Source organism: Staurois parvus, unplaced genomic scaffold (assembly GCF_062004578.1).
Source record: "Staurois parvus isolate SC_StPar_1 unplaced genomic scaffold, SC_StPar_1.0 ptg000050l, whole genome shotgun sequence".
Lineage (NCBI taxonomy): Eukaryota > Metazoa > Chordata > Amphibia > Anura > Ranidae > Staurois > Staurois parvus.
The window spans coordinates 1,238,934-1,263,806 of record NW_028317846.1 but is presented as its reverse complement, the minus strand read 5'-3'; the positions used below and the strand labels follow the sequence as shown (position 1 = coordinate 1,263,806).

The 24,873-nt window shown below is 41.3% G+C and overlaps 1 protein-coding gene and 1 long non-coding RNA gene across 2 annotated transcripts; one reads left to right on the top strand and one right to left on the bottom strand.

Annotated features, from left to right (window-relative positions):
- Positions 1–2,855: 2,855 nt before the first annotated feature.
- On the bottom strand, positions 2,856–6,569 carry CUNH11orf87 (chromosome unknown C11orf87 homolog). The gene is made up of 2 exons (XM_089666096.1): positions 6,372–6,569; positions 2,856–5,143 (listed from the first exon to the last, which is right to left on the bottom strand). The coding sequence occupies exon 2, from the start codon at positions 5,040–5,042 to the stop codon at positions 4,584–4,586; it is 459 nt and encodes a 152-aa protein (XP_089522222.1). The 5' UTR covers positions 5,043–5,143; positions 6,372–6,569; the 3' UTR covers positions 2,856–4,583.
- LOC149470219 (uncharacterized) lies at positions 5,479–23,729 on the top strand. Its single transcript, XR_016309475.1, has 2 exons — positions 5,479–6,193; positions 23,594–23,729. It is a non-coding gene; the product is annotated as an uncharacterized LOC149470219 (long non-coding RNA).
- Positions 23,730–24,873: the final 1,144 nt, after the last annotated feature.

Sequence of the window (24,873 nt, the reverse complement as noted above, 5' to 3'; positions counted from 1 at the left end):
CCAGGGCCCTCTGTTTCCTCTTGTACCAAATTGTATTGTAACTGTCAATGTCTGCCTTCATTTTGTAAAGATCTGCACAAACTGTTGGAGCTGTATAAATCCTATATAATAAAAATGATATATATAATGAAGATTGCCTTTTTAAACTAATAATAATATTTATCATTTCCATTACTCTTTTAGATAGTATTTGTGAATCATGTAAATACAAAATGAACAAACATTATATTAAAACTTATTCTACTAAATGCATATGCAGCAAATAAACCTAGGTTTCTTAATGAAGGAAATATCATAGGACCATGCAGCCTACTGGACTGAAGACGTGACCAAAATAGCAATCAGACATCTTCCCTATAACTCCAGCCCCAGATACACCCTGCAACACTTCCAAGTGAGCAATCAATGTCTATAGATCTAAGGCAAACCCTGGCTTGATTTGTTACCACGCTGCAGTTAAAGTGTTGTAATGTACGAGCGTCATTCCAATGACATCCCCACCCTGCCCCCACCTGGCTCTTGAAGCTATCAGGTTTGAGGCCAGTGACATGTTGCCATTGATTGAGGCCACTGTATATCAGCCTAAATAGCTTATTACCAGAGCTGCTACTGGGATGAATGTATACATCATATATCCATATGCTTCCTATGACACAAATCTTACACAACAAATTTACTGACTGGAGCTGAGGAGATAACAGATAAAGCAGTACAAAGTATGAGGCTGTTGTGGAAAGTGCACAAACCCATAGCAATCAGACTTCCTATACATAAATGTAAGTAAGTATAATTTGTAATTGATATCTACAGGTATCTGCATCTTGAACTTTGAGTTATTACAGCATATTAGTCTATAGAATACCCTTTGTGAAATTTATGGTAAGCTAGCTATTGTTGAACTACAAGTCTACGTATACCATGCAGTCATACAGGAACAGGCAGCTCTTTAAACAGTAAGTGCACTTTAATGAAGTTTTATACAGTATATACATGAACATTCTTTATCTTTTTTCTAACTTTACTTTTTAATGCCAGGATGCCAGGAACTAGTGTTGTATTTATGTAAACCATTGCTCACAGTGTCCTCTGAAGATGCAATTGTGCCAGTCCTGGCAATAACCTGACAGTGTGATCTAGGATTATCAGAAAAGGTTAGCTATTTATATATGTACGAAACTTTGAGGAGGACGTACACCCTCAAATTACTGAACAGTCCATATTTACCTGCTACTCATACAGGACAGCAAGAATAATGAAAAATAAACTGCAAACTCTTTTGGGAACAATTAGCCTTAAGCCTAAACTTGGGCTACAACAGGTACATCTGCATCTGGAAGTCCATTGTGCATTTTGTGAAGCAAGAAAATCAGCTTTTTCTTCACATAATTTGATGTTTCAACCTCTAATAGGCTTATGCAGCTTGGAAAAGTTGAATTTTATTGATAGATTAACCTAAAAATTAGCTACTTATGATGTAATAGTACAAGCAATAATGCTTGTAGTGCACCAATTTACATTTACAACCAAAGGCCAGTAGTTTGAACATACCTGGGTTAAGTCTTGGAAAATCCCCCAGTGTACCTCTGGATATGATATTTCATGAAAATAATACCTGGTGACCCTGTCTTCAAGGTCCTCGTTCAGGAACTCACTGTTATGGGGTGACAACTGTCTACCAATTGAGCTCCCGTTTTGTCACATTCGTTGCACCCCTGTGGATGCTACAAATAACCATAATGATATACATGGTGCAGGCATTGTCCACTGCTATCACAATCAAGAATCCAGACCAGAGCAATGATGTATACCCAATGCTGAATGCATGTAGATAGGCTGAAAGAGGCTGGGGAGCACTGAGATGCAAAGAAGGGTGATAAAGGGTGAAAGTTTTATTTTATGAGAAAGAATGGCAATTGTCTATAATATACATACATTGCTTTAGCAAACTAAATGTCATCCAGTTAAGGTTTAGACCTACTTTGCTTCTCAGAAATATTATAATATATTGTGCAGTTACTGGCCCCAGTGAAATAAAGGGATTACTATTCTTGCACCCTGACTGAGCTCACTGAATAGGCAATATTTTAATTAATTTTAATAACTAGTGCTCTCTAAAATGAGTCTTATACAAAACTGGCAAAGACGGTGATTACAGAATATTTGAAGTATAAATAGATCGATCATTATCGCAATTGTGCACTATTCATTCCCACTACCAGATGCCAGATACCCATGTGGCAAATGCATTACATAAGGCCAACCATATTAAGAAAATTGCAGAAACACACAGCAACAAATCAGAAATGATCTTTTGTTGCTTTTACAAGTCTAAACTATTTGTACATTGTAATTACATAGCTCCCTACCTACCCTATAAAATAAGGAAAAACCAAGCAATTCTGATTCACCTGCCATAATCCGTAACATGCTAACTGAAAGCAAATACTGTACTGTATTGCAAAATCAGACCATAGAGTTAAATATTTGCATCCTAAACACAAACTGTGCACACACTCAGATAATCATTTGCCAAGTACTCCTGGCAGGCATACAAAGGGGATTTACTAAGACTGGAGCAGCTGTGCATTGCAACCAATCAGCTTCTAGCTTTAATTTTCAAAGCTTAACTGAACAAAATGAAGCCAGGAGCTGATTTGCTGACATGCGCAGCTGCTCCAGTTTCTGGCAGCTCCAGTTGTAGTAACTCCCCCCACACACACACATACACACACACACTTTAAACAGTATACACCCATTCTGCAATATACCCAACATCAAGAACAAAGAGGTATCCAAGGAACCTACCCTTATTTGTTCATGTCATTATAAAATCATGAAACGTCAAGATGCTAGCATAAGCTTAATATATAAAATTTATTCCTGTAACAATAGAAGCTAATCCATGCCACTGAATTGAGTTTGCTAGGTTTGCCCACCCCCCTCAGCAGCAGTAAAACAAAAGCATACATTAAAGAGTGCATAGTACAGAGCTATGTTCGCCTCAGTATCAATAGGAGGTAAAATAAGGGCACATGTCCTCCAACATAACAAGGAAAATCATATCGATATTTGGGATTAGTCACTGCATAACTGCACTTCAGGACTGCACTTGCACATCACCTAATAATTTTCTTTGTACAAAAGACTGTAATATCTCCGTGTACAACAAGTACAGGTCATAGACAGGAGTTAAGCAAACAGGACATTTGTTCAATGAAGGCAAAGGAGAAGAAAGAGAACTTATAAGAGAGCTGAATGCGATACTAGACTGTGCGGATGGGCTTCAGCACCACGCACAATGGACAGTTCCCCAGTAGCCACAAACAATACTGGACTGTGCGGCGGGGCTTCAGCACCACACACAGTGGACAGCTCCCATCTAGCCTCCAGGAATACTGGACTGTGCGGATGGGCTTCAGCACCACACACAGTGGACAGCTCCCATCTAGCCTCCAGGAATACTGGACTGTGCGGCGGGGCTTCAGCACCACACACAGTGGACAGCTCCCGATTAATCACCAGGAATACTGGACTGTGCGGATGGGCTTCAGCACCCCACACTGTGGACAGCTCCCGATTAATCACCAGGAATACTGGACTGTGCGGCGGGGCTTCAGCACCACACACAGTGGGCAGCTCCCGATTAATCACCAGGAATACTGGACCATGCGGATGGGCTTCAGCACCCCACACTGTGGACAGCTCCCGATTAATCACCAGGAATACTGGACTGTGCGGATGGGTTTAAGCACCACACACAGTGGACAATACTGGACTGTGCGGCGGGGCTTCAGCACCACACACAGTGGGCAGCTCCCGATTAATCACCAGGAATACTGGACTGTGCGGCGGGGCTTCAGCACCACACACAGTGGGCAGCTCCCGATTAATCACCAGGAATACTGGACTGTGCGGCGGGGCTTCAGCACCACACACAGTGGGCAGCTCCCGATTAATCACCAGGAATACTGGACTGTGCGGATGGGCTTCAGCACCACACACAGTGGGCAGCTCCCTATTAACCACAAAGAACCGGATAGCTGGAGTAGTAGCAAGGTGCAGCGCTTGAGATTACCTACAATACTTGATTTAAGCTCCACAAGGCAAATGTTATATAAGAAAATAAGAAATAAATTAGACATTATTTGCTTTCTATATGGTATTGTGTTCTGAGTTATTTTGTTCTCTCCATGATTAAAGCCTCCAAAATGCATTTGAAACACTAGGACTTCCCAAGCGTTTGCTGTCTTCTTTTGTGTCCAGTTTGTGCGTGGATTGATAGGATGACATAGAATATCATATAGCTCATACAGAGAGATACCGGTATCCTGGGTGACTCTTATATACAGCAGGATGGGATTCCTTAAGCAAGATGGGATTTTGGTCTCATTGTGCGCCTTTCGTCTCCAGAAAAGAAAAAAAAAATAAGACTAACCCCATTTTTCGTCATCTTGTATGGTAACGCAATATGGATTTGGAATCATGCGCTTTGTATTGATATTATTATTAATGATTTTTTTTTTAATTTTCCGGGACGGTGTCACCAAATATGTACAACACAGTGCCTCTTAGTGCCGTCAAGATCATGACAAGACCACGGATTGCAGCAAGTCCTCCTTGGCATTGTCCAAAATTGAAGCTTCCCTTTGAGGCTGCTCGGTCATCCTGGCATAGGGATTGAAGGGGCTCTGGTCTCTTCTCTGGATGTCGGGAGAGTCGTGGCCACCAGGGTCTTGAGCCTTACTTGGCTGTCTGTTGCCCCTTTGTGCCTTGGGGCTGCAGTGATCCCTCTCGTATTCCTCCTGGGCTTTCTCTATTTTACGTTTCTTCATCTTGCTCTTGTGCAGGTGGAAGGTGCTGAGGGACAAGACCACCAGGCAGAAGATCACAGTGGCCAGGACGATCAGGACCAGAGTGGAGGAGAAGGACTGGAACAAAGGCTCCACTTCGGTCACACAGCTGGTGGTGTTGGAAGAAGAGGTCCTGTTCAGCAAGCAAGGGGGCATGGAGAGCCTCAGCTGCTTGGAGATCCTGGCACTCATTGAGAAGGCTTGGGGAAGAAGGCACACCTCGCCTCCCTCTGATCTGTACAGGTGTGGTGACACTGATAGGGCTGAAGAAGGAAGTGATCATAGACATCAACCTGCGGACCAAAGATAAGGTTTACTACTGAGAATCTGACTGCAATATATATGTGTGTGTGTGTGTGTTGTGTGTGTGTGTGTTGTGTGTGTGTGTGTTGTGTGTTTGTGTTAGTTGTGTGTGTGTGTGTTGTGTGTGTGTGTATGTATGTGTGTATGTGTGTGTGTTGTGTGTGTGTGTGTGTGTTGTGTTGTGTGTGTGTGTTGTGTGTGTTGTGTGTGTGTGTGTGTGTATGTGTGTGTTGTGTGTGTATGAATGTGTGTATGTGTGTGTGTTGTGTGTGTGTGGTGTGTGTGTGTGTGTGTGTGTGTGTTGTGTGTGTTGTGTGTGTGTGTTGTGTGTGATGTGTGTTGTGTGTGTGTGTTGTGTGTTGTGTGTGTGTTGTGTGTGTTGTGTGTTGTGTGTGTGTGTGTGTGTGTGTATGTGTGTATGTGGTGTACACTCATATAGGATCCAACATACACTGTTCTATCTTTAACACCGACAATTGTAACCAACTGATACATTGTGGCACCTTAACCAATAACACCGACAATTGTAACCGACTGATACATTGTGGCACCTTAACCAATAACACCGACAATTGTAACCGACTGATACATTGTGGCACCTTAACCTACAACACCGACAATTGTAACCGACTGATACATTGTGGCACCTTAACCAATAACACCGACAATTGTAACCGACTGACACATTGTGGCACCTTAACCTAGAACACCGACAATTGTAACCGACTGATACATTGTGGCACCTTAACCTAGAACACCGACAATTGTAACCGACTGATATATTGTGGCACCTTAAACTATAACACCGACAACTGAGTCAGCCGAATTATACAGTCATGGAGCTCTTTATACGGGACATTTTATGCACCAATGTGCTTTAGGAATCCTTGATTCGGATGTCAAGTAATTTGCTGCCAAACCCTTTGCCTTTCTTCTAGCTCCCCCAGCCCTCAATTCACTATAGTGACACATCATTGCAAACTTGGGACAATAGGAAATCCTTTACGGACTGCAGTGACTTCTCCTGCAGACATACATGAGTGAGTGTCACCCTTCTCTTGCCTTACCTGATGTGCACCCATGGGTCTCGCATTAACCATGACATGCTTTGAACTATGCATACCTGCCTGAAAGGTGACTAATAAGCTTCCAAAGGTGGGTGTGTGCTGTAGAACAGGGGGTGCTCAGGCCGATGATCTTTCCATTGCAGGCACTTACCTGTAGGTAGGTTGGCTGCTGCGGCTGCTGCTGCTGGATTCCCTGCCGCTGGCTTGCTCCTGGCTGCAGAAGGCACTGAATGAGCGGACGGGCAGCTGGGGAGGCAGCAGCCTATTGCCAGTCTGCGCTGTACTGACGTCATCCTGCCACTGTCTTGGGTTTCTGCTCTCTGAGCTGCCGGTCCCTCCAGCCGGCGCCCGCAGCAAGATGTGCCTTCCCATTAGTACCCAGCCAGTGGGCGAGGACCCCACCTGCACCCCGGCACCGGCAACACCCTTTAAGGGTGAGCTCAGGATTTCAGAGCAGAGCATTGCTGGCAGGAGGCAGTGTGAGCCTTCTGTGCTGGAATAGATTTAGAAGGAGCTTTGTGGTAGAACCCTGCAGCTTTCCTCTGCAGTATTGAGCTATATTCAGATTACATTAAAATTCCTATTGAAGCTGTGAATCAATGATTATCTCTATCCTGGATGTTCCTTTGCTCATAAACTGCTAGGATTGGCACTACTGTTCCATGTTACACAGGAGGGTAAAAAAAAAGTTAAAAGGAATTGTTATTCTTATAGTGATCCATTTACCACACAATAGGATAGTGCAAAGAGCAGAAAGAAGATTCTAAGTCGTTACCAAATAGAAGAATTCTGGTCCCTTGAAAAGAAGAATTTTGTTTTAGAGTTGCTCACACCATTGTGTTGCGGTAGCGTGTGTTACACAAGTTAGGGTAACGTAGTGTCATCCATTCTGTAAGGCACAACAACAACACACCTTCATTAACACGTGCGCTTTAGTGCACTGCGCTCAGAAAATATCGCTTGCCTCTTTTTTTGGAGCCTTAGGTATCCTGTATAAAAGAATGGGCTGCCTTAATGTCTGTGGTGTATTTAGTTCATGTGCTTCCCTAGGTGACACTAAAATCATGTAAGTCCAGCATTTCATATTCCTGATACGTGCCTGTTGTACAATGTAACTGTATGAAAACATATCCTGTTCCCTTGGTATTGCTTCCTTTGTGTGAATTCCCTGGTGTTACTGCCATTCCCTCTCCTATCCTACTAAAAACTCACCACACTACTAAGAAGAGCACAGTGTGGTCAGTTTTTTTTAGAAGTTCTTGAACTGAACCTGTTCTCCAGTGATCAGACTTGTCTTGAACACCCTCCATGCATAGCCTTTCACTGGGAAGTTCAGTGTGCTGCTGTTTCTTCTCCACAAGCTTCTTCTGAGAACAGAGTGTGATCACTTATAAAAAAGGGGAAAAGGTGTTTTTAATGTATATATATATATATATTCATTTCTATTTTGAATTGAATGGGTTGTTTTACCAGGTGAGGGCTTACATATACTTACATTTGGTTCAGTTTGCTTACATCTGTGGTTGCAGAAATGCATTGTGGAAGCCTTTGATATGCCCCTCCTCTCTGCCTGGTCCAATCAGAGGACACCTTGTATTCACTGAAAAAAGTACAAGCCATCCTCTGAATGGTGGAGTGACCCATTGTATTCAGTATACATACGGCAAGTTGCTTGAGCAGCACCTGTAACAAGCAACACAGACTGCTGCAGTGTTTTTCTGTATCTCCATCAGCCCTCCAGATGTGAGCTATGAAGATATATGCTCCATAAACACTGGGCATTTAGCCATGCTGCATGAGGCTCCAACACTTAGGTGCAGATCTTAGATACAGGTGCACTGTCTAGTCCCACTGCCAGCAGCCTGTTAAGCTTTATGAGAGGTCTTGAGCTGCTAGGACTTAACTGGGCTGGACAGAACACTGAAGGGTACTTATGTTTAGTTCAGGGGTGCCGACTGCTTGCATTTCAGGCATTCATCCCATGATGCATACATACTGCTCAGTGCACTGTCCAGCCCTGTCCAGCCACAGGAGCTCATAGAATTTGACAGGCTGCTGGCATTGAAGCTGGACAGTGTGTCTGTACCTTCCACCTGCACCTAAAAGCTGGACTCTCAAGCACAATGGCTATTGCCCAGTGTGCATGAGGCCATAGATTTAACCAAGCTGTAGGTAAACAATACAGGACATACAGAATGTCACAAACATGCATACATACAAACAAACGCTAACTAACCTTACCGAGCAAATGAACATTGTTAATAGTATGCAGGCAGCAAGGGTATACTAAAAAATCACTTGGTCCACATTTTCCATAGCAAACAGGACTCCAGGCATCTCAAGCAACTGTAGGAAACCAGGTTCTTTATATGTATCTCTCGTAGTGTGGCTTGTAGAGATATCTCCTCTGGTAGGGTCTTCCCTCTTCTTGTAAAGTCCCTTCTGACAGAACTCTTTCCTGGTTATTTGGAGTCCATCTGTCAGCTTGTGTTGCCGGCTTTTTATTTAGAAAGCTTGGGTAACCCTTCCCATGTTAGTGTATCTTTTTTTCTTCCTTTGTTCATCAGTTTCTATGACAGAAGTAATTTTTACATCCAAACTCTAGATGTCATTGTAGTATCATACATACCATGGGTCAAATATGTCATAAGGTCAAGCTATTAATGCAGAAGGATGGACTTCAGACCAGTCTGATGATGCAGCTGTTCCCCATTAGCTGCAAGCCCAAGAACTGAACAAGACTGCTCAGTTCTTAGTCTTCCCAGAGCAGAGCAGAGCAGAGCAGAGCAATGACTGTCACTCACCAGAGCGCTGGGCTGGGGAGGGATCAGCACACACTCAGCAGTACACTGAAAGGCTGAGCCAGCTGGCAATTAGTCATCCAGGTGGATCCTGACAATATGTCCAGGATCCTTCTAGATCCTGGAGCAACTCTGTGACATCAGCTGACAATGGGCTTTAATCCACTGTCAACTGATTCTGGGTCACAGGAGAGCAAAAGAATGTGCACTCCTGTGACCCAGAACAGACATATGGCCAAAAAAGCTTTGGTCATAGTTGTCTTTTAATCCTTATTGATATAACATTGCGTCTAATGTTTGAAAAAGCTCCTCTAAAACATTGGCAATAGCTAAATATGTGCACATTGTCCAAATATACAACAATTGTACCTACTTCCCCACTGTATTAGAAGACAGCAAAACTAGTCACATGCAAACATTGTTCCAATTGCACCTGTTTGTTCCCACAAGAAAACGGATGTTGCTTACTCCTAAATACAACAAATGTGTTTATGTAAGTCTGAAAAATAGCAGAAATCATAACACATAACATATACTTCTGGCATGTGTGACATTCAGCACCACATAGCCCCTTTTGTCTTGAGATGGATTCAGGTGAGTAACTTAGCTGATGAGCATCACTTATGTTGGAGTCATCTACTTAGATTCACACTTAGCAATGTTTACAGAAATTGACTGACAGCTGTGGTAAGGACCAGTAGTCTGGTACGTCTGATAAGGTGCATTACTTCTGGTACATTCAGATTTTTAGTTTTCAGTTTTTTACTTCCAAACTTTTTGCCCAAGCCCTCCCATTCTAACTGTCTCACACACTGAACTGCGCAAGACCAAATGTCTTGAAGGAAATATAGTGCCAGCTGTATGCAAAGAGGAATGTAGTGGTCACTACTTATAGGTAAATGTGTTAAGCTATTTTAAAAAGTATTTTCATATAAAAAAAACTGAGCTTTGAACAATCTTCTTGTATACAAATTGTATTGTATTTATACTGCCACCCATAACGTATAACTTGTTGTGAAATTTCTCAAGAAACAAATCTTTCTGTGGTCAGCAATTCAGAACTGATGATGAAGTGAAGCAGGCTGCCCTAGGATGGTTCAGGCGTACTGCCAAATCATTCTACGCCAAAGCTTTCCAGGCATTAGTTAAACACTGGGATAAGTGTATAAATGTAGCAGGGGGGTTATGTAAAAAAATAAATACCATTTCCACTCCTTGAAATTTGTTCTTTTATTATATAAACTCAAAAGTCCTGGTTTGACTTGAACGCACCACGTAGAACACAAGTAAGACTAAACAAAACAGCAAGATTACAAAGCATATTACATTGTTTTAAAGAAGCAGTAACATTATTTTTTTTAGGTTTACAAACACTTTGATATTATCACTGCTTGTGTAACCACATGCAGCTATCAGAACACATTTTTTTCAGAATAGGGTTCAGTAATGGAAGTTTCCATTTCAGAGCTTGGATCTCTGGCAGGCACCTCTATGCATTTGGTCAGAGGGGTAGGGAAAGTGTGCCAGACTTTGTAAGTCCTGAGTTTGGAGAAAAAGGTCACAATTTGTATGTTGAACACTGACTCAGGGGATCCTAAGTCATTCAGGAAGGAAAGTGGTGGCACCTTGATGTAAGACTATGGTTTACATTTAAGACAAAAATGTGAAAACAATTCACTGGTTTTAAGAACATTTTTACTATTGTCCATCATATTCAAGCTTTAGAAGGAGTTTAAAACTAACTCCTGTTAGGATAAAAATAAATAGTAACTAGTTATTCACATTGTAGATGTATGTGTTGTGTAGAATTTTGTGTTTTGTGGAAAAATATACACACAATGTAAAAGATTGTTTTTTTTTCTAAAGAGAAATAAGCAAACATGCACTCAACACCAATGATACAAAAAGTTTGGTAATCTGCATTTTTCACAAGGCTTCCCTATTTAGTCACCACATCTAAGAACTGGTTAGCTGCAATATATTATATTTTGATTTTTGGGGATAGATATACTTTTAAGACATTTTTATGGGAAAAAGACCAACTTTTTGGGTACCTGGATGAAACAAGTTATAAGGTTAAAAATCACTGATTTTTTTAACACATTTAAACATTATAAAAAGCCTTGTGACAAATGGTTCCTGAAATAACATCATATAGAGCCTCAAATGAATGTTTTCTCCATCCAGCACCATTCACTATCCAGACGTGTGGTATTTTCATCAGTGTGATACAATGACATATTTCTCAAAGAGTTATACAGTTGCAAGAAAAAGTATGTGAACCCCTTGGGATTACGTGGAGTTTTGCATGAATTGGGCATAAAATGTGCTCTGAACGTCATCTAAGTCACAACAATAGAAGAACACAGTCTGCTGAACATAATACTACACAAACATTAGATGTTGCCATGGTTTAATTGCACATAACATGTAAACATTCACAGTGCAGGGAGGAAAAAGTATGTGAACCTTTGGACTTAATAACTGGTTGACCCTCCTTTTGGCAGCAATAACCTCAACCAAACGTTTCCTGTAGTTGCAGTTCAGACCTGCACAACGATCTGGAGTCATTTTGGACCACTCCTCTTCACAAAACTGTTTCAGTGTAGCAATATTCTTGGGATGTCTGGTGTGAATCGCTCTCTTAAGGTCATGCCACAGAATTTCAATCGGGTTGAGGTCAGGACTCTGACTGGGCCACTCCAGAAGGCGTATTCTGTGCTGTTGCAGCCATTGTTTTGTTGAATTACTTGTATGCATTGGGTCATTGTCCTGTTGCATCACCCATCCTCTGCGGAATTTCAGTTGGCGGACAGATGGTCGTATGTTTTCCTGCAAAATGTCTTGATAAACTCTGGAATTCATTTTCCCATCAATGACAACAATCCGTCCAGGCCCTGAGGCAGCAAAGCAGCCCCAAACCATGATGCTCCCTCCGCCATGTTTTACAGTGGGGGTGAGGTTTTGATGTTGGTGTGCTGTGCCTTTTTTTCTTCATACATAGTGTTGTGTGTTCTTCCCAAACAACTCAATCTTGGTTTCATCTGTCCACAGTATATTTTGCCAGTAGTGCTGTGGAACATCCAGGTGCTCTTTTGCAAACTTCAAATGTGCTGCAATATTCTTTTTGGACAGCAATGGCTTCCTCCGTGGTGTCCTCCCATGTACTCCGTTCTTGTTTAATGTTTTCCTTATTATAGATGTGTCAACAAAAATGTTAGCATGTGCCAGAGATTTCTGTAGGTCTTTAGCTGACACTCTGGAATTCTTCTTTACCTCATGCAGCATTCTGCACTGTGCTCTTGCAGTCATTTTTACAGGACGACCACGCCTAGGGAGAGTAGCAACACTGCTAAACTTTCTCCATTTGTAGACAGTCTGTCTTACCGTGGACACATGAACATCAAGGCTTTTGGAGATACTTCTGTAACCCTTTCCAGCTTCATGCAAGTCAAGAATTCTTGATCGTAGGTCTTCTGAGAGCTCTTTTCTGTGGGGCATGGTTCACATCAGACAGTGCTTCTTGAAAGCAGTAAACCCAAAACAGGTGTGTGTTTTTTAAGGGCAGGACAGCTGTCAGCAACGCATCCAATATCATCACACTGATTGGAGTCAAGGTTGGCTCACTCCTGGCTCCAATTAGCTCTGGGAGAAGTCATTAAGCTAGGGCCTCACATACTTTTTCCTCCCTGCACTGTGAATGTTTACATGTTATGTGCAATTAAACCATGGCAACATCTAATGTTTGTGTAGTATTATGTTCAGCAGACTGTGTTCTTCTATTGTTGTGACCTAAATGACGTTCAGAGCACATTTTATGCCCAATTCATGCAAAACTCCACGTAATCCCAAGGGGTTCACATACTTTTTCTTGCAACTGTATATTTCCTAAATAGGCTGCGGAAGAGAGATCTTTCACTACACATAATATACAACATTTTTAAATGACCACAAAAGTCTGCGGCACAGTTTTGGTGTTTGGACTCCTCCTGTGTCCCTGAGGATATATTTTTAAGTGGTCATATTCTGACAGAGCCCACAACCATAAATATATGTATGAAATTATATAACAATGCATATTCATTGCTTAAACGGTTATAATTTATATAAATTGTGTTTTATTAAATTTTATGTTTCATTTTGTGTTGTCCTTTACTACTGCAGAACAAAGGCCATACACAATGTATTCTCCCACAGATAATTGTTATGTAATTGCATGCTGCACTGCTGTGAGTCACAAGTCTTCCCCGTCTTCAGAAGATCCTCATGTATGTACAACAGTGGCAAATGATCCCTGAAAATCTCTATTGTGCTGCATTTAGTTTTTTTTTTACAATATATCATATGTACAGCAGTATATAGCATCTAATGAATGCACAGTGATATGGGAGAATGCCAAGGCACAGTCAGGGTAGCTGATGAATGGCGTGGCTTGCAGAATTGATTTGCAGGCCTACATTCAGCTCCAGAACGTGTTTAGTGGATAGAATACAACACTTTTTTAAAAAAAAATAAGTCTTATCTGTTACTAGCAGAAAGCCTTTTCCCTGTTATTTTAGCTTCAATTCATAATCTGAAGATTTCCAAAGTTAAGGCTGCAGTCATTTATTTTTCAAGCTCCTTTGCTGAGTGAAACTGTATCAAAATTAATCTGCATGGATGCGCATTTCACTGTGTAACTAAAGTTTAAAATAGAGTATAAAATTATGAGGCATTTAGAGGGTAATTGTTCTTTTATAGAGCAGTGCACTTTAAATTGTGGAACTGATCCCTTGGTTCAGTGCTAACACTGGATCTTGTTTTTAAGAACAGCCGTCTAAGCAACAAACAAGGTCAGTTAGTGAACTGATAAACATCCCAGAAACATTGGAACTGTGCAGAATATTCTCTCAAAGTTACTTTGTGGCTTGCTAATACCACAATCCCCGCATTCACTGTTCAGTTCCACATGCGTGTTTGCATGGTGGTGCATTTGCAGTGTGTTTTTGTCTCATTTGAAGTGTCTTTTTTTAGACAGTATTTATCATTTTTTTTACTGTGTTGCATTTACATGCCTTTGGGGTATATTCATGTGCGTTTGTGTTTTGGTATGTTTACATGCAAAGAAACGCAGCATGCTGTACTTTTTTTAGGGGTCACTATAATACCCGCGTTGGTTGTTTGTCAGTTGCTGGAACACAAGGCAAGCCATAGATAACCGCATAAAAAGTCACACAACAAAACCAAAGCATCCTTGCTGTGGTCCCTGGTGAAGACTTCACACCTTGTGAGAGATAAAACCAAACACAAGATGACATAGAGGGGTTCACTAATGTATGACAGTCGTGCCAGCAAAACTCTTGACTGGTATAATTTTAATACAGTGAATGTAATAAACTATAAATACTACATTTGGGCTCTAGATGGAGCTAAGTATCATAGAAAATGTTTATGATACCTAATGCCATCTAGTGGACAAATGTTATATTTCCTACTATAAATCAATGAAAAATGTTCATCTAGCACAGGAAACAGTGTAACATTGTTTTTTCCCCATTAGCACAGAAAGAGTGTGCATGCATTTTAATTGGGCATATTGCTGTGCAATTTTTTTTATACCCCTAACGGTCCAGGGCTGAGCAGACAAGATTAAAAAATAACACTTTTAAAATGTGCCTTTTCATACTTTGCTGCCCTGGGTGCCACCTTACTAGTACCTTTTGGAACAATTAGCTGTGCATAAACATATTGTACACTAAGCTCTCTGCATAGGAAAAATGTTCCCTATACTATACAAGGAAAATCTAATGTGCACAGATTACGGCCCATAAGTCCATACTGCTTTCCCCTCCAACTCACCTCAGGGGTTTTTCTGTTCCTTAGAAAACTGTCTCCTCATTGTCATTTTTCAGTACTGACATTGGGGCTGTCAGATGTTATATACCACCTGTGACAAGTTAAAATGGGTTCAGCATTCTGATATATGACCTAATATCACCACTGTTGTACACAGAGGATATTTGTTTGTCTGTAGACCATCTGTTACTCTGCATGAGTTCTGTCAATATTTGTTGGCCCTTTCATTATTACTATTGTTTTTGACCTTTACAGTTTGTTGTTAAGGTGGCACCCTTCACACTTGCAGCATGACAACTCTTGTATTGCTCTTGTTTCTGATACCCTGGTGCATGGTGCTGGTTTCCATGGCATATTCAAGTTTCCTCTAAAACTTTACAACAGTTCCTGCAAGAATTTATTTTTTTTTTTTTGCTATCAAAATCAAATCTTACTCAACAGCTCAGAATGGGATTATCTAGGCTGAGTGCCCTTTCATAGAACTGCCTTTATTTCTAAAACATGAATATATACTTTAGTGCAAAACTCAAGGGAGCACTCTGATGATTCAGTTGTTCAGTCTATTCTTAAGTCAAAGACTTCTGCACAGTCCCCGGGTGAAATGAGTCAGAGGGGCATGGCCAAGGGCAGGGACTGTGCAGAAATCGATGGCTTAAGAATAAATGGAATGGTTGACATCATCAGAGTTTGGCCTTGAGTTTTGTACTACAGCATTTGAGTGGAGTGGGATGTTCTCCTTTCTGGGACCAGCATCTAGTGTGGAGGTTTATTTGAGAGGTTATGTACGGGAGACGCTGCCTGGCTTGTTTTGTTAAAATGATCCATATTAGAGATTGAAATCTCAAAGTCTAGTAAATAGTCTGCTGGAGCACATTTTATGCTTTAAAACTTCCCTTTCTGATGGAAAATAAAAGACTGAGAGATTCCTTTGGGAAGAGCCAGCCAGGTCAGAGCTAAGGCTCATGGATCCATTATATGAGTTCCTCCCTCCAAAGAAGCCAGTGATCTGATGTTCCTTTCATTCTCACAGATACACTCACACTCAGTAAACAATTAAAGCCAAATTCCAGGAACAGAATTACATTTATGGGGCCCAGTCACTCCAAAACATGGTGCTAGAACGATGCATTCCATGCATGTTTCCCGCACCGCATGTGAACAAGCTGCCCTTACAAGATACCGATTATTTGTAATGGCACCCCAAATGCATCTCACAAGTGTGTATCCTTTACATTACCAAACTATATAGTCCATAGATGTGCAATCTGAAAAATTAGGGCTTGCACTACTTTTTTAAATTTCCTTGCATTTTGCAGCCCATTAAAATGAAAGGGCTGTTGAAAGCAGATCACACAGGAAACAATGGCGACATACACATTCAAATGTACGCTTTCCAGTGTGAACCAGCCCATAGAGTGCATTGCATATTGATTACTTTACACCTCTTAATTCCAAACACTTCTTACTAAGCCATCCTGCAGAATAATGGATTAAGTTAGTTTTCTCCATGAGCTAAGCTAATGTCATGCCTTGGGGACCACGTATTTGTCCCTGCTTCTTATCTTCTTGGACACAGGTACCCTCACTGCCCCCATGCATTCTCCTGCATCTCAGTGGTGAGTTAGAGAGGGGGTGGGAGGTTGAGGTGGAGAGGGAGTTGGACTTTAACCCACCAACACCTTAATTCAATGTGTATATTGCAATATAATGGCTTTAGGACTTTAGAAAGCTCAACTCCAGCTTCTACCAAACCTTAGATAGTCATAGCACCACCCCTGTAGTCTTTTGGACTACAATTGATGTAGCCACCAGTCTGCCAGCACTGGCAGGACATACAAGTACCTGCTATGTAAACACAAGTTCAGACCATTTGGGCATTTGCATAAACACTGAAACATTTGCTCATTTGGCGGGAGCTGAACATTATGTATATCAGCAGTATTACTACAGCTATTATACATGGTTGTTTTTCACTGTCAATGGATTTTAAGGATGCTAGCAGGTGCAAGCAACACCAAGTCTTTAACAACCAGTGATAACACTGGCCCCATTAATTTACATGACTGGGAATCCAATATTTTGCCAATACCTTGGCTATTAGCCCTAAAAATTGTGAAAATTGATTTGACAGATTTTACTCCCTTTGACTTCAGTGGGGTTCAGATTCAACATCTGAACTTTTTATATGTTTGACTGAACCATCAGAAACTGAGCCTATGGCTTATGAAACACACACACTGATTGACTGAAAATGTGTTGGAAATAGGAGGTTACAAAAGTGCCACTTGGAACATGATTGTCAGTTGAGGTACTCTACTCTATTGGATGGGCAAATTACAGGTTTTTTTTAGGTACTTCATTAACAACTGACCTTTAGTAACTATGCGGCAAATTCACTTTATGTAAGCACAGTATTTAAAATTAAACAGTGAGAGTATACCTAGCCTCCCTCCCACTATAACCCCATCAACTCTCCCCTCCTCTCACCTCGCAACCGCCCTACCCCCCACCACACCTAACATCCCGCACACTATAACCTCCCCAACACCACTGAGGAGGTCACTAAGGTCTTCTCATAAGCCCGCCTCACCACTTGCCCCCTTGACCCTGTCCTCACCCTCCTCCTCCATCCTACGCTCCCTCACCCACATCTTCAATCTCTCCCTCTCTACTGGCGCATTCCCCTCCCCCCTAAAGCACGCGCACATCACCCCCATACTCAAAAAACCCTCCCTGGACCCCACTGACCTGAACAACCTTAGACCCATCTCCTTGCTGCCATTTACTTCCAAGCTCCTTGAGCGCTTAGTCTATAATCGCCTAAGCGCCCACCTCACTGACAACAACCTCCTCAATCCACTACAGTCTGGCTTCTGTCCCCTACACTCCACCGAAACCGCCCTACTCAAAATCACTAATGACCTGCTAACCACCAAAGCTAATGGCCACTACTCAGTCCTCTTACTCCTCGACCTTTCCGCGGTCTTCGACACAGTTGACCACCCGCTCCTCCTTAATAAACTACACTCCCTCGGCATCAGAGACTCCGCTCTCTCCTGGCTCTCCTCCTATCTATCCCAACGCTCCTTCAGCGCTACATATAACGCTGCCACCTCCCCCTCTCTCCCCCTCTCTGTTGGGGTCCCCCAAGGCTCTGTCCTTGGGCCTCTTCTCTTCTCCATCTACACCTCCTCCCTCGGCAAACTGATACACTCCCACGGCTTCAACTATCACCTCTACGCCGATGACACGCAAATTTACCTCTCCACCCCTCACCTCACCCCTTCAGTCTCCGCCCGTATCACCCACCTACTGAACGACATATCAGACTGGATGTTGCTCCATTTCCTCAAATTGAACCTTTCCAAAACCAAGCTCATGATTTTCCCCCCAGCCTGCGCCCCCCACCCCACCCTCTCCATCACGACCAACAACACCACCATCAGTCCCACCCCACAAGCCAAAGTCCTAGGTGTCACTCTAGACTCAAACCTGTCCTTCCAACCCCATGTCCAATCGCTGGCAAACTCATGCAGGCTCCACCTCTGCAACATCTCCGAAATACGTTCGTTCCTAACCCCAGACACTACTAAACAACTCATTCACTCCCTTATTATCTCACGTCTGGACTACTGCAACTCCCTTCTCACCGGCTTACCTCATCACAGACTCTCCCCGCTTCAGTCTATCCTGAACTCAGCGGCCAGACTCATCCACCTTACCAACCACTCCGCTTCTGCCACCCCCCTCTGTCATTCCCTCCACTGGCTCCCAATTGCCCAACGCATTCAATTCAAACTACTAACACTGACATACAAAGCCATTCATAATGCTACCCCAAACTACCTCACCGATCTGATACCCAAATACCACCCTTCCCATAATATTCGCTCCTCACAAGACCTCCTACTTTCTAGCTCCCTGGTCTCCACCTCCCACGCCTGGCTTCAGGACTTCTCCAGGACTTCCCCCATCCTCTGGAACTCACTACCCCAATCCATCAGACGGTCACCTACCCTCCTTACTTTTAGGCGCACCCTGAAAACCCATCTCTTCAGGGAAGCCTATCCCGCCCTCACCTAACAGCCGATCTCCTCCACTCCTGCTACCACTCCTTCCCCCACAGCCACTTCCTCCTGTACCACTATCCCCTCCCTCCTAGATTGTGAGCTCGAAAGAGCAGGGCCCTTGACCCCCTCATATTTTGTTTTGTTACTGCATTGTCTCATGTTCTGTCCCCCACTATAATGTACAGCGCTGAGCAAACCTTTTAGCGCTATATAAATACTGTATAATAATAAGAATAATATAACAATACCAGCTACTCTATTGCATTGATACACAGTGTAAATATTATAAATTATATGGAGTATTATGAAATTACTAATTTTAAATTCCATTAATCCATCATCCATATAAACCTATACGAAGGGTCATCCAGGTTAGTTATGTTAAGATGGTTAACTCAAATATGATTATTTGCTGTTTTAGAACTCCTGCACTATTGTGACAAAAAATAGAACATGGCATGCCCAGTTATGTATTATATATAATTGGGAGGCCTCTTTAGGGTGTCTTTTGAAACCAAACAGATGGCATCATTCACAAGGAATTGCCAATGTGCCTTAATGGTTGGATGTCAGTCTGGAGGGGTGAGTGTTCCTAGGCAGACTACTTTTGCATGCAGACTACCCTAGGTAGCACCCACATATAATGCTGAGCTTCAGTTATTGAAAGAATGGAAATTCAATGAACGAAAGGGGTGGACCAAGGACAGTGAGGCTGGTAAGGATAGGGCTACATGCTGCTGGATGTCCTACAGCCAGAAAGTGAGGTGGACCCTATCTGACTTGCTGAAGATTAAAAAAAAAACCGTGAGAAGCTCGCAGTGTGCAGTGAAATCAGAGAAGGTACTTCCAGGGTATGCAAGACCAAAGGTAAATCTTAAAGTTCAGTTAAAAATGTTTTCAATCCTGTGTTTGAACCTGATCTATCTGAAGCTCGGTTTTTATAATGAAAAATAAAAGACCTTACTAAACTAGGGAACTTCCTTAACTGTGCCACCATATAAAATAGGTTTAAAGCACACAACCACTCTTTAAATGTGAAAAACACACAAAAAAAAAAAAAAAAAAAAAAATATATATATATATATATATATATTAAACCAAAACCGTGAGAACTCCGTGATCACTCCAATATTGTGTGCACTCTGTGATCCAACCAACAGTGATGCTAAATACTATTACCCTCTGTGAGTATTCATACTCACAAAGGGTAATAGTATTTAGCATCACTGTTGGTTGGATCACAGAGTGCACACAATATTGGAGTGATCACGGAGTGCTCACGGTTTTGGTTTAATATATATATTTTTTTTATTTTTATTTTTTATTTTTTTCGTGTTTTGCACATTTAAAGAGTGGTTTGTGATTTGCACGGATTGGAGTGTTATTTATATGCTTAAAGGTAATGCACTATAGATTATTTCTTTTTTCTGAGGTTTTCGTGGAATAATTAGGATTATAATCCTTCTTACTGGATTGAAGTTGAAAATTTGGATTTTGGACTTTATTGGACACATTTGAGACTGAAATTGAATTGGACACTTTATGGTTTTATTTTATTTTATTTATTTTCATATTTTTCTTTGGGAATTCACGTGGTATATCACAAAAAGGTATATTTATTATATTGTACTTTCTAGGGACAAATCATTGTCACACTATAACAAAAAGTATAACAAAGACCTTCATAGCATTATCAACAGGTATTATTTTATACTGGTAACTGCATATTTATACATTTGAAAACAGCTTTTGAAAATACATTGACATGTTAAAGCTTATTTAAGCTTTTAGCGATTAGATTTAATATAATTTAACCACTTCAGCTCCAGAAGATTTACCCCCCCTTTCTGACCAGGCCATTGTTTACAATACAGCACTGAGTTACTTTAAGTTTATAATGCAAAAATTAAAAACCGCAGAGGTGATCAAATACCACCAAAAGAAAGCTCTATTTGTGGGAAAAAAGGGCATAAATGTAATTTGGGTACAGTTGCGTGGGTACAGTGTTGCATGGCCACGCAATTTTCAGTTAAAGTAACGCAGCGCTGTATCGTAAACAATAGCTTGGTCAGGAAGGGGGGTAAATCTTCTGGAGCTGAAGTGGTTAAATGATATTAAATCTAATCGCTAAAATCTTATATAAGCTTTAACATGTCAATATATACGTGATTTTGCACAGGAGAGCCACCCAGTAAAACTGCTATGGGGCAGATGTGAAGTGGTTAATTACTGAGACTAATTTCATAATAAAGCATGGGCCATCCAGGGGTAAGACCTTTGACATTCTTTCAAATTTTTAATTTTCTTAAAGCATCGCTGTTGCTAAAATCAATGTTTAAAAGTATTGATTTCCTGCTTTGGGTTTGTGGTGTTCCTGTGCTTGGATCCCACTCCATGACCCTCAATCTTCTGCTCTACACATCTAGCATTACACAAATCTGGTACTGCCTTTAAATCTGGCACTTGTGCCACTCTGTGCCCACACACTCTCTGTCACTACCTTTAGGAGTGTCAGGCAGGAGGTACAAGAGGAGCCCCCTCATGTACATGGCCTCTACCAGGACTGTGATAATCAGCAGTTCGAGGAACAAGAGAAGTGACTAATCAATGTCATTTTTGCAGGGGACCTTTTATTCTAAACATTGATTTTGGTAACAGAGTCCTTAATAGGCATTCCTATCAACATCATCTAGGAAGACGTACCTCTTGGGAGAAGTACAATATCTTATGTCAATACCAAACTGAATTAGGAATCTTACCTGAAACCTCCGCTTTCACCAGAAAGATGACAGCACTGTTCTACCTGGCAGCTTTAACACACCAATTTTGCAAACCACCTTAACCTAAACCAGTGATTACTTTCTTGTGTTGCCCCCTTTGTAATAGTAAAAGTTGTTTTTGCTATCATTTAATATTCCAATAAAAAGAAAATTGAAATGGAAGAAGTACTCCTGTCTAAAAAGAAACATATTTTCAAGGTATCATATTACTCATCGCCTACATTTTTTTTAGAATCCGTCTGTGTACCAGTCTTTGCTTCCATGAGTGTTTCCGATGCTTTACTTCAAAGATTCACATGCCCTGAGCCTACATTTACTGATCTATGTAATTCCATCTGCCTCATTGTCATACACTTACCTGATTTCTTTGTACGCTGGCTAAACACCACCACATATATGTAAAATGTGATTGCCAGAGTTTTGGTCTAATAAACATTAAATATCCCCAACTAGAGATAGAGCAAAGCATAAGCAATCATTCAAGTCTACTCTCTAATATCTCTGTGACCATCATTCAGTGTTTCAAATGGTGTGTAGAGGATAATGTAAATAGATACATTTTAATTGTCTGTCTGTCCGTCCATCTGTCCGTTCGTCCGTCCGTCTTTCTGTCTATCTATCTATCTATCTATCTATCTATCTATCTATCTATCTTTGTATAGGAATAGCTGCTCTGGGTAATACTGATATTTTTCATATGTAATTAATAGATAAAGTGTAACATAAAACTTATAGCAATATATATGTATATTTGTTTATGAATAAAGGTCAATACTACCCAAGACTACTGCTTTAGTTTTTAACTGGTTTCTTATCTCTTTATGAACATCAAGCCAAACATTTCCACAACAATTTGCAACTTCCTCCTTAAAAATGAAGGTTTAACTCTCTTGCAGTTAAATTCTCAAGTTTTCCATAGAGACTTGATGGGCTAGTGTGACACCATTGGGGTTTATTTATTTACTAAAACCAGAATGTGAAAAATCTGATGCAACTCTGCATAGAAACCAATCAGCTTCTTCCAGGTATAATTGCTGAAGCCTAAGGGCTTGTTCACACTGGGCTCTTTTACCAATGCTTGCCAAACGTCCCTATAGCGTTTGGCAAGCGTTGGTCCGGCGTTTGCGGAGCGGTTTTTAACGTTCGGCAAACGCTCCACAAATGCCGCATGCGCGGTTTAGCGGAAGTTGCTAGGCGTTTGCCGAGTGTTAAAAATGCCCCACAAACGCCTATAATGCAGTTTGAATGGTGTTACCGCTCCGCAAATGCCCCGCAACCGCATCGCAACCGCACCGCAAATGCCGGGCAGGCGTTTGCGGAGCGGCACCAAGACTAGAATAGGAGGCTTCAACGCCTCCTGACTTCACCAGAGGCGTTCGTTTTGCTGCGATGCGACGCAAACGCTCCCGTTAGAACAGCACCATGTGCTGTAATGTGCAGAATTGGCAGAGGCATTTGGGAAGCGGTAAAAACGCTTCCCAAATGCCTCTCTGCCGCCTGCACACAACGCTAGTGTGAACGTAGCCTAACTGAACAAGCTGTCTTTAGAAGTGGATTGGCTACCATGCACAGCTGCACTAGATTCTGAGTTCTGAGTGCACCAGTTTTAGTAAATCTACCCCATTGCGTCTTTGTAATGGCTGCAGCTGTTGGGCAGAGCTAAACATTCTGGTAGGAAATAGAGTAGAAAAGCAACTTGTAATCGAATGAGGGGCTGTTCTTCCAAAACAGGACAAGTTGTGAGCAATAACTTCTGGTTACATGCTGTCATTGTGTTTGTTATATTTGACTTAATTTTTTGAATTATTATTGTTTTATTATTATTATTGTTCCAATGGATGAGATTAGGTTCCCACCTTATAGGTACATTCTTCTTTTTGTTTGCAGGTCTACTTGTGGTGTATGACGGTTCCCGAGAGAGGGGAGAAAACAGCCCTGCTGCTGACACAGCATAAAAATATCTCTTCAGGAATAAAAATGCATCTTTAGAAGAATACTTAAATAAAACATTATTTTAATGGAATTTTCACATAAATGCAATGTTTTATTAATGTCTGCCTGACCTCTATAGTGCTTAGTGTTGCAATGCAGCTGCATTTTTTATTCAACTGTGAAGGGATTTCTTTTATTAAACATGTCCATTTGATGTTCTGTGTGATCATAAAATCAGATAAAGAGGAATCTGAGCTTCTCATTCAGCTTCTGTTCCAGCTAAGGCCTCATGCACACTGGGCGTTAAAAACATCACTTTTAGGAGCGTTTGATGTTTTTGCTTTCTGCCTCTAAATGCCCCTCAATGTTAGCCTATTGGGTTGATTACTAAAACTGGAGAGTGCAAAATCTGGTGCAGTTCTGCATGGTAGCCAATCAGCTTCTAACTCAGCTTGTTCAGTTAAGCTCTGACAAAAAAGCTGGAAGCTGATTGGTTTCTATGCAGAATGCACCAGATTTTGCACTCTCCAGTTTCAGTAAATCAGCCCCAATGTGTCTATGCACACATTGGCATTTACAGGGGTTTAGAGGAAGGGGCCTTTAGAGACAGAAAAACACCCCACTACCAGGGCATTTAGGAGCAGCAGCATTTTGATAGGAAAAATACGTGACGCGTCTAAATGTGCTTACAACATGTGGCTTTAGGCGTGTTTTTGATGCTGCAATTCTCCTACCAGGAGAAATGCTGATGCAATATGCAGTTTATGTATCATATTATAATAATATCATTTCCATAATAATGATATTTCACATGTATTCAAGCTGTTTTACAACGTACTGCACTGTCCCAAATGGCTGACTGTGTCAGTGATACTGATAGAATAGGATTATAATGTCTTGTTCCATAGGCATAACTATTAAATTATATCTAATTATGGATAGAGAAGGGAATGGTTAAAGATATTTCTTCACTTGATGTCTTGAGACACAATAGAGAGGGGGAGGAGATCTAGCCAAGGGAAGGGAAATCCTCTCTTAGACATTAGCCACCATAACAATTGTTCCCATTGAAAAATTTGCACACTATTCATTTGTTTCCACGAGAACATAAAATTTGGGATTTTTTTTACTTTTAGTCTTGGTGATAATGTCTATCAGGACAAATAGACAGATGAATCTCTCTAGTAGGAACACAGTCTGCAATATACATCTGACAGTGCTTCTAACCTTTCCCA

Coding starts and splice junctions, on each gene's coding strand:
- CUNH11orf87 (XM_089666096.1), bottom strand. CDS start 5,042: ATGAGTGCCAGGATCTCCAAGCAGCTGAGGCTCTCCATGCCCCCTTGC.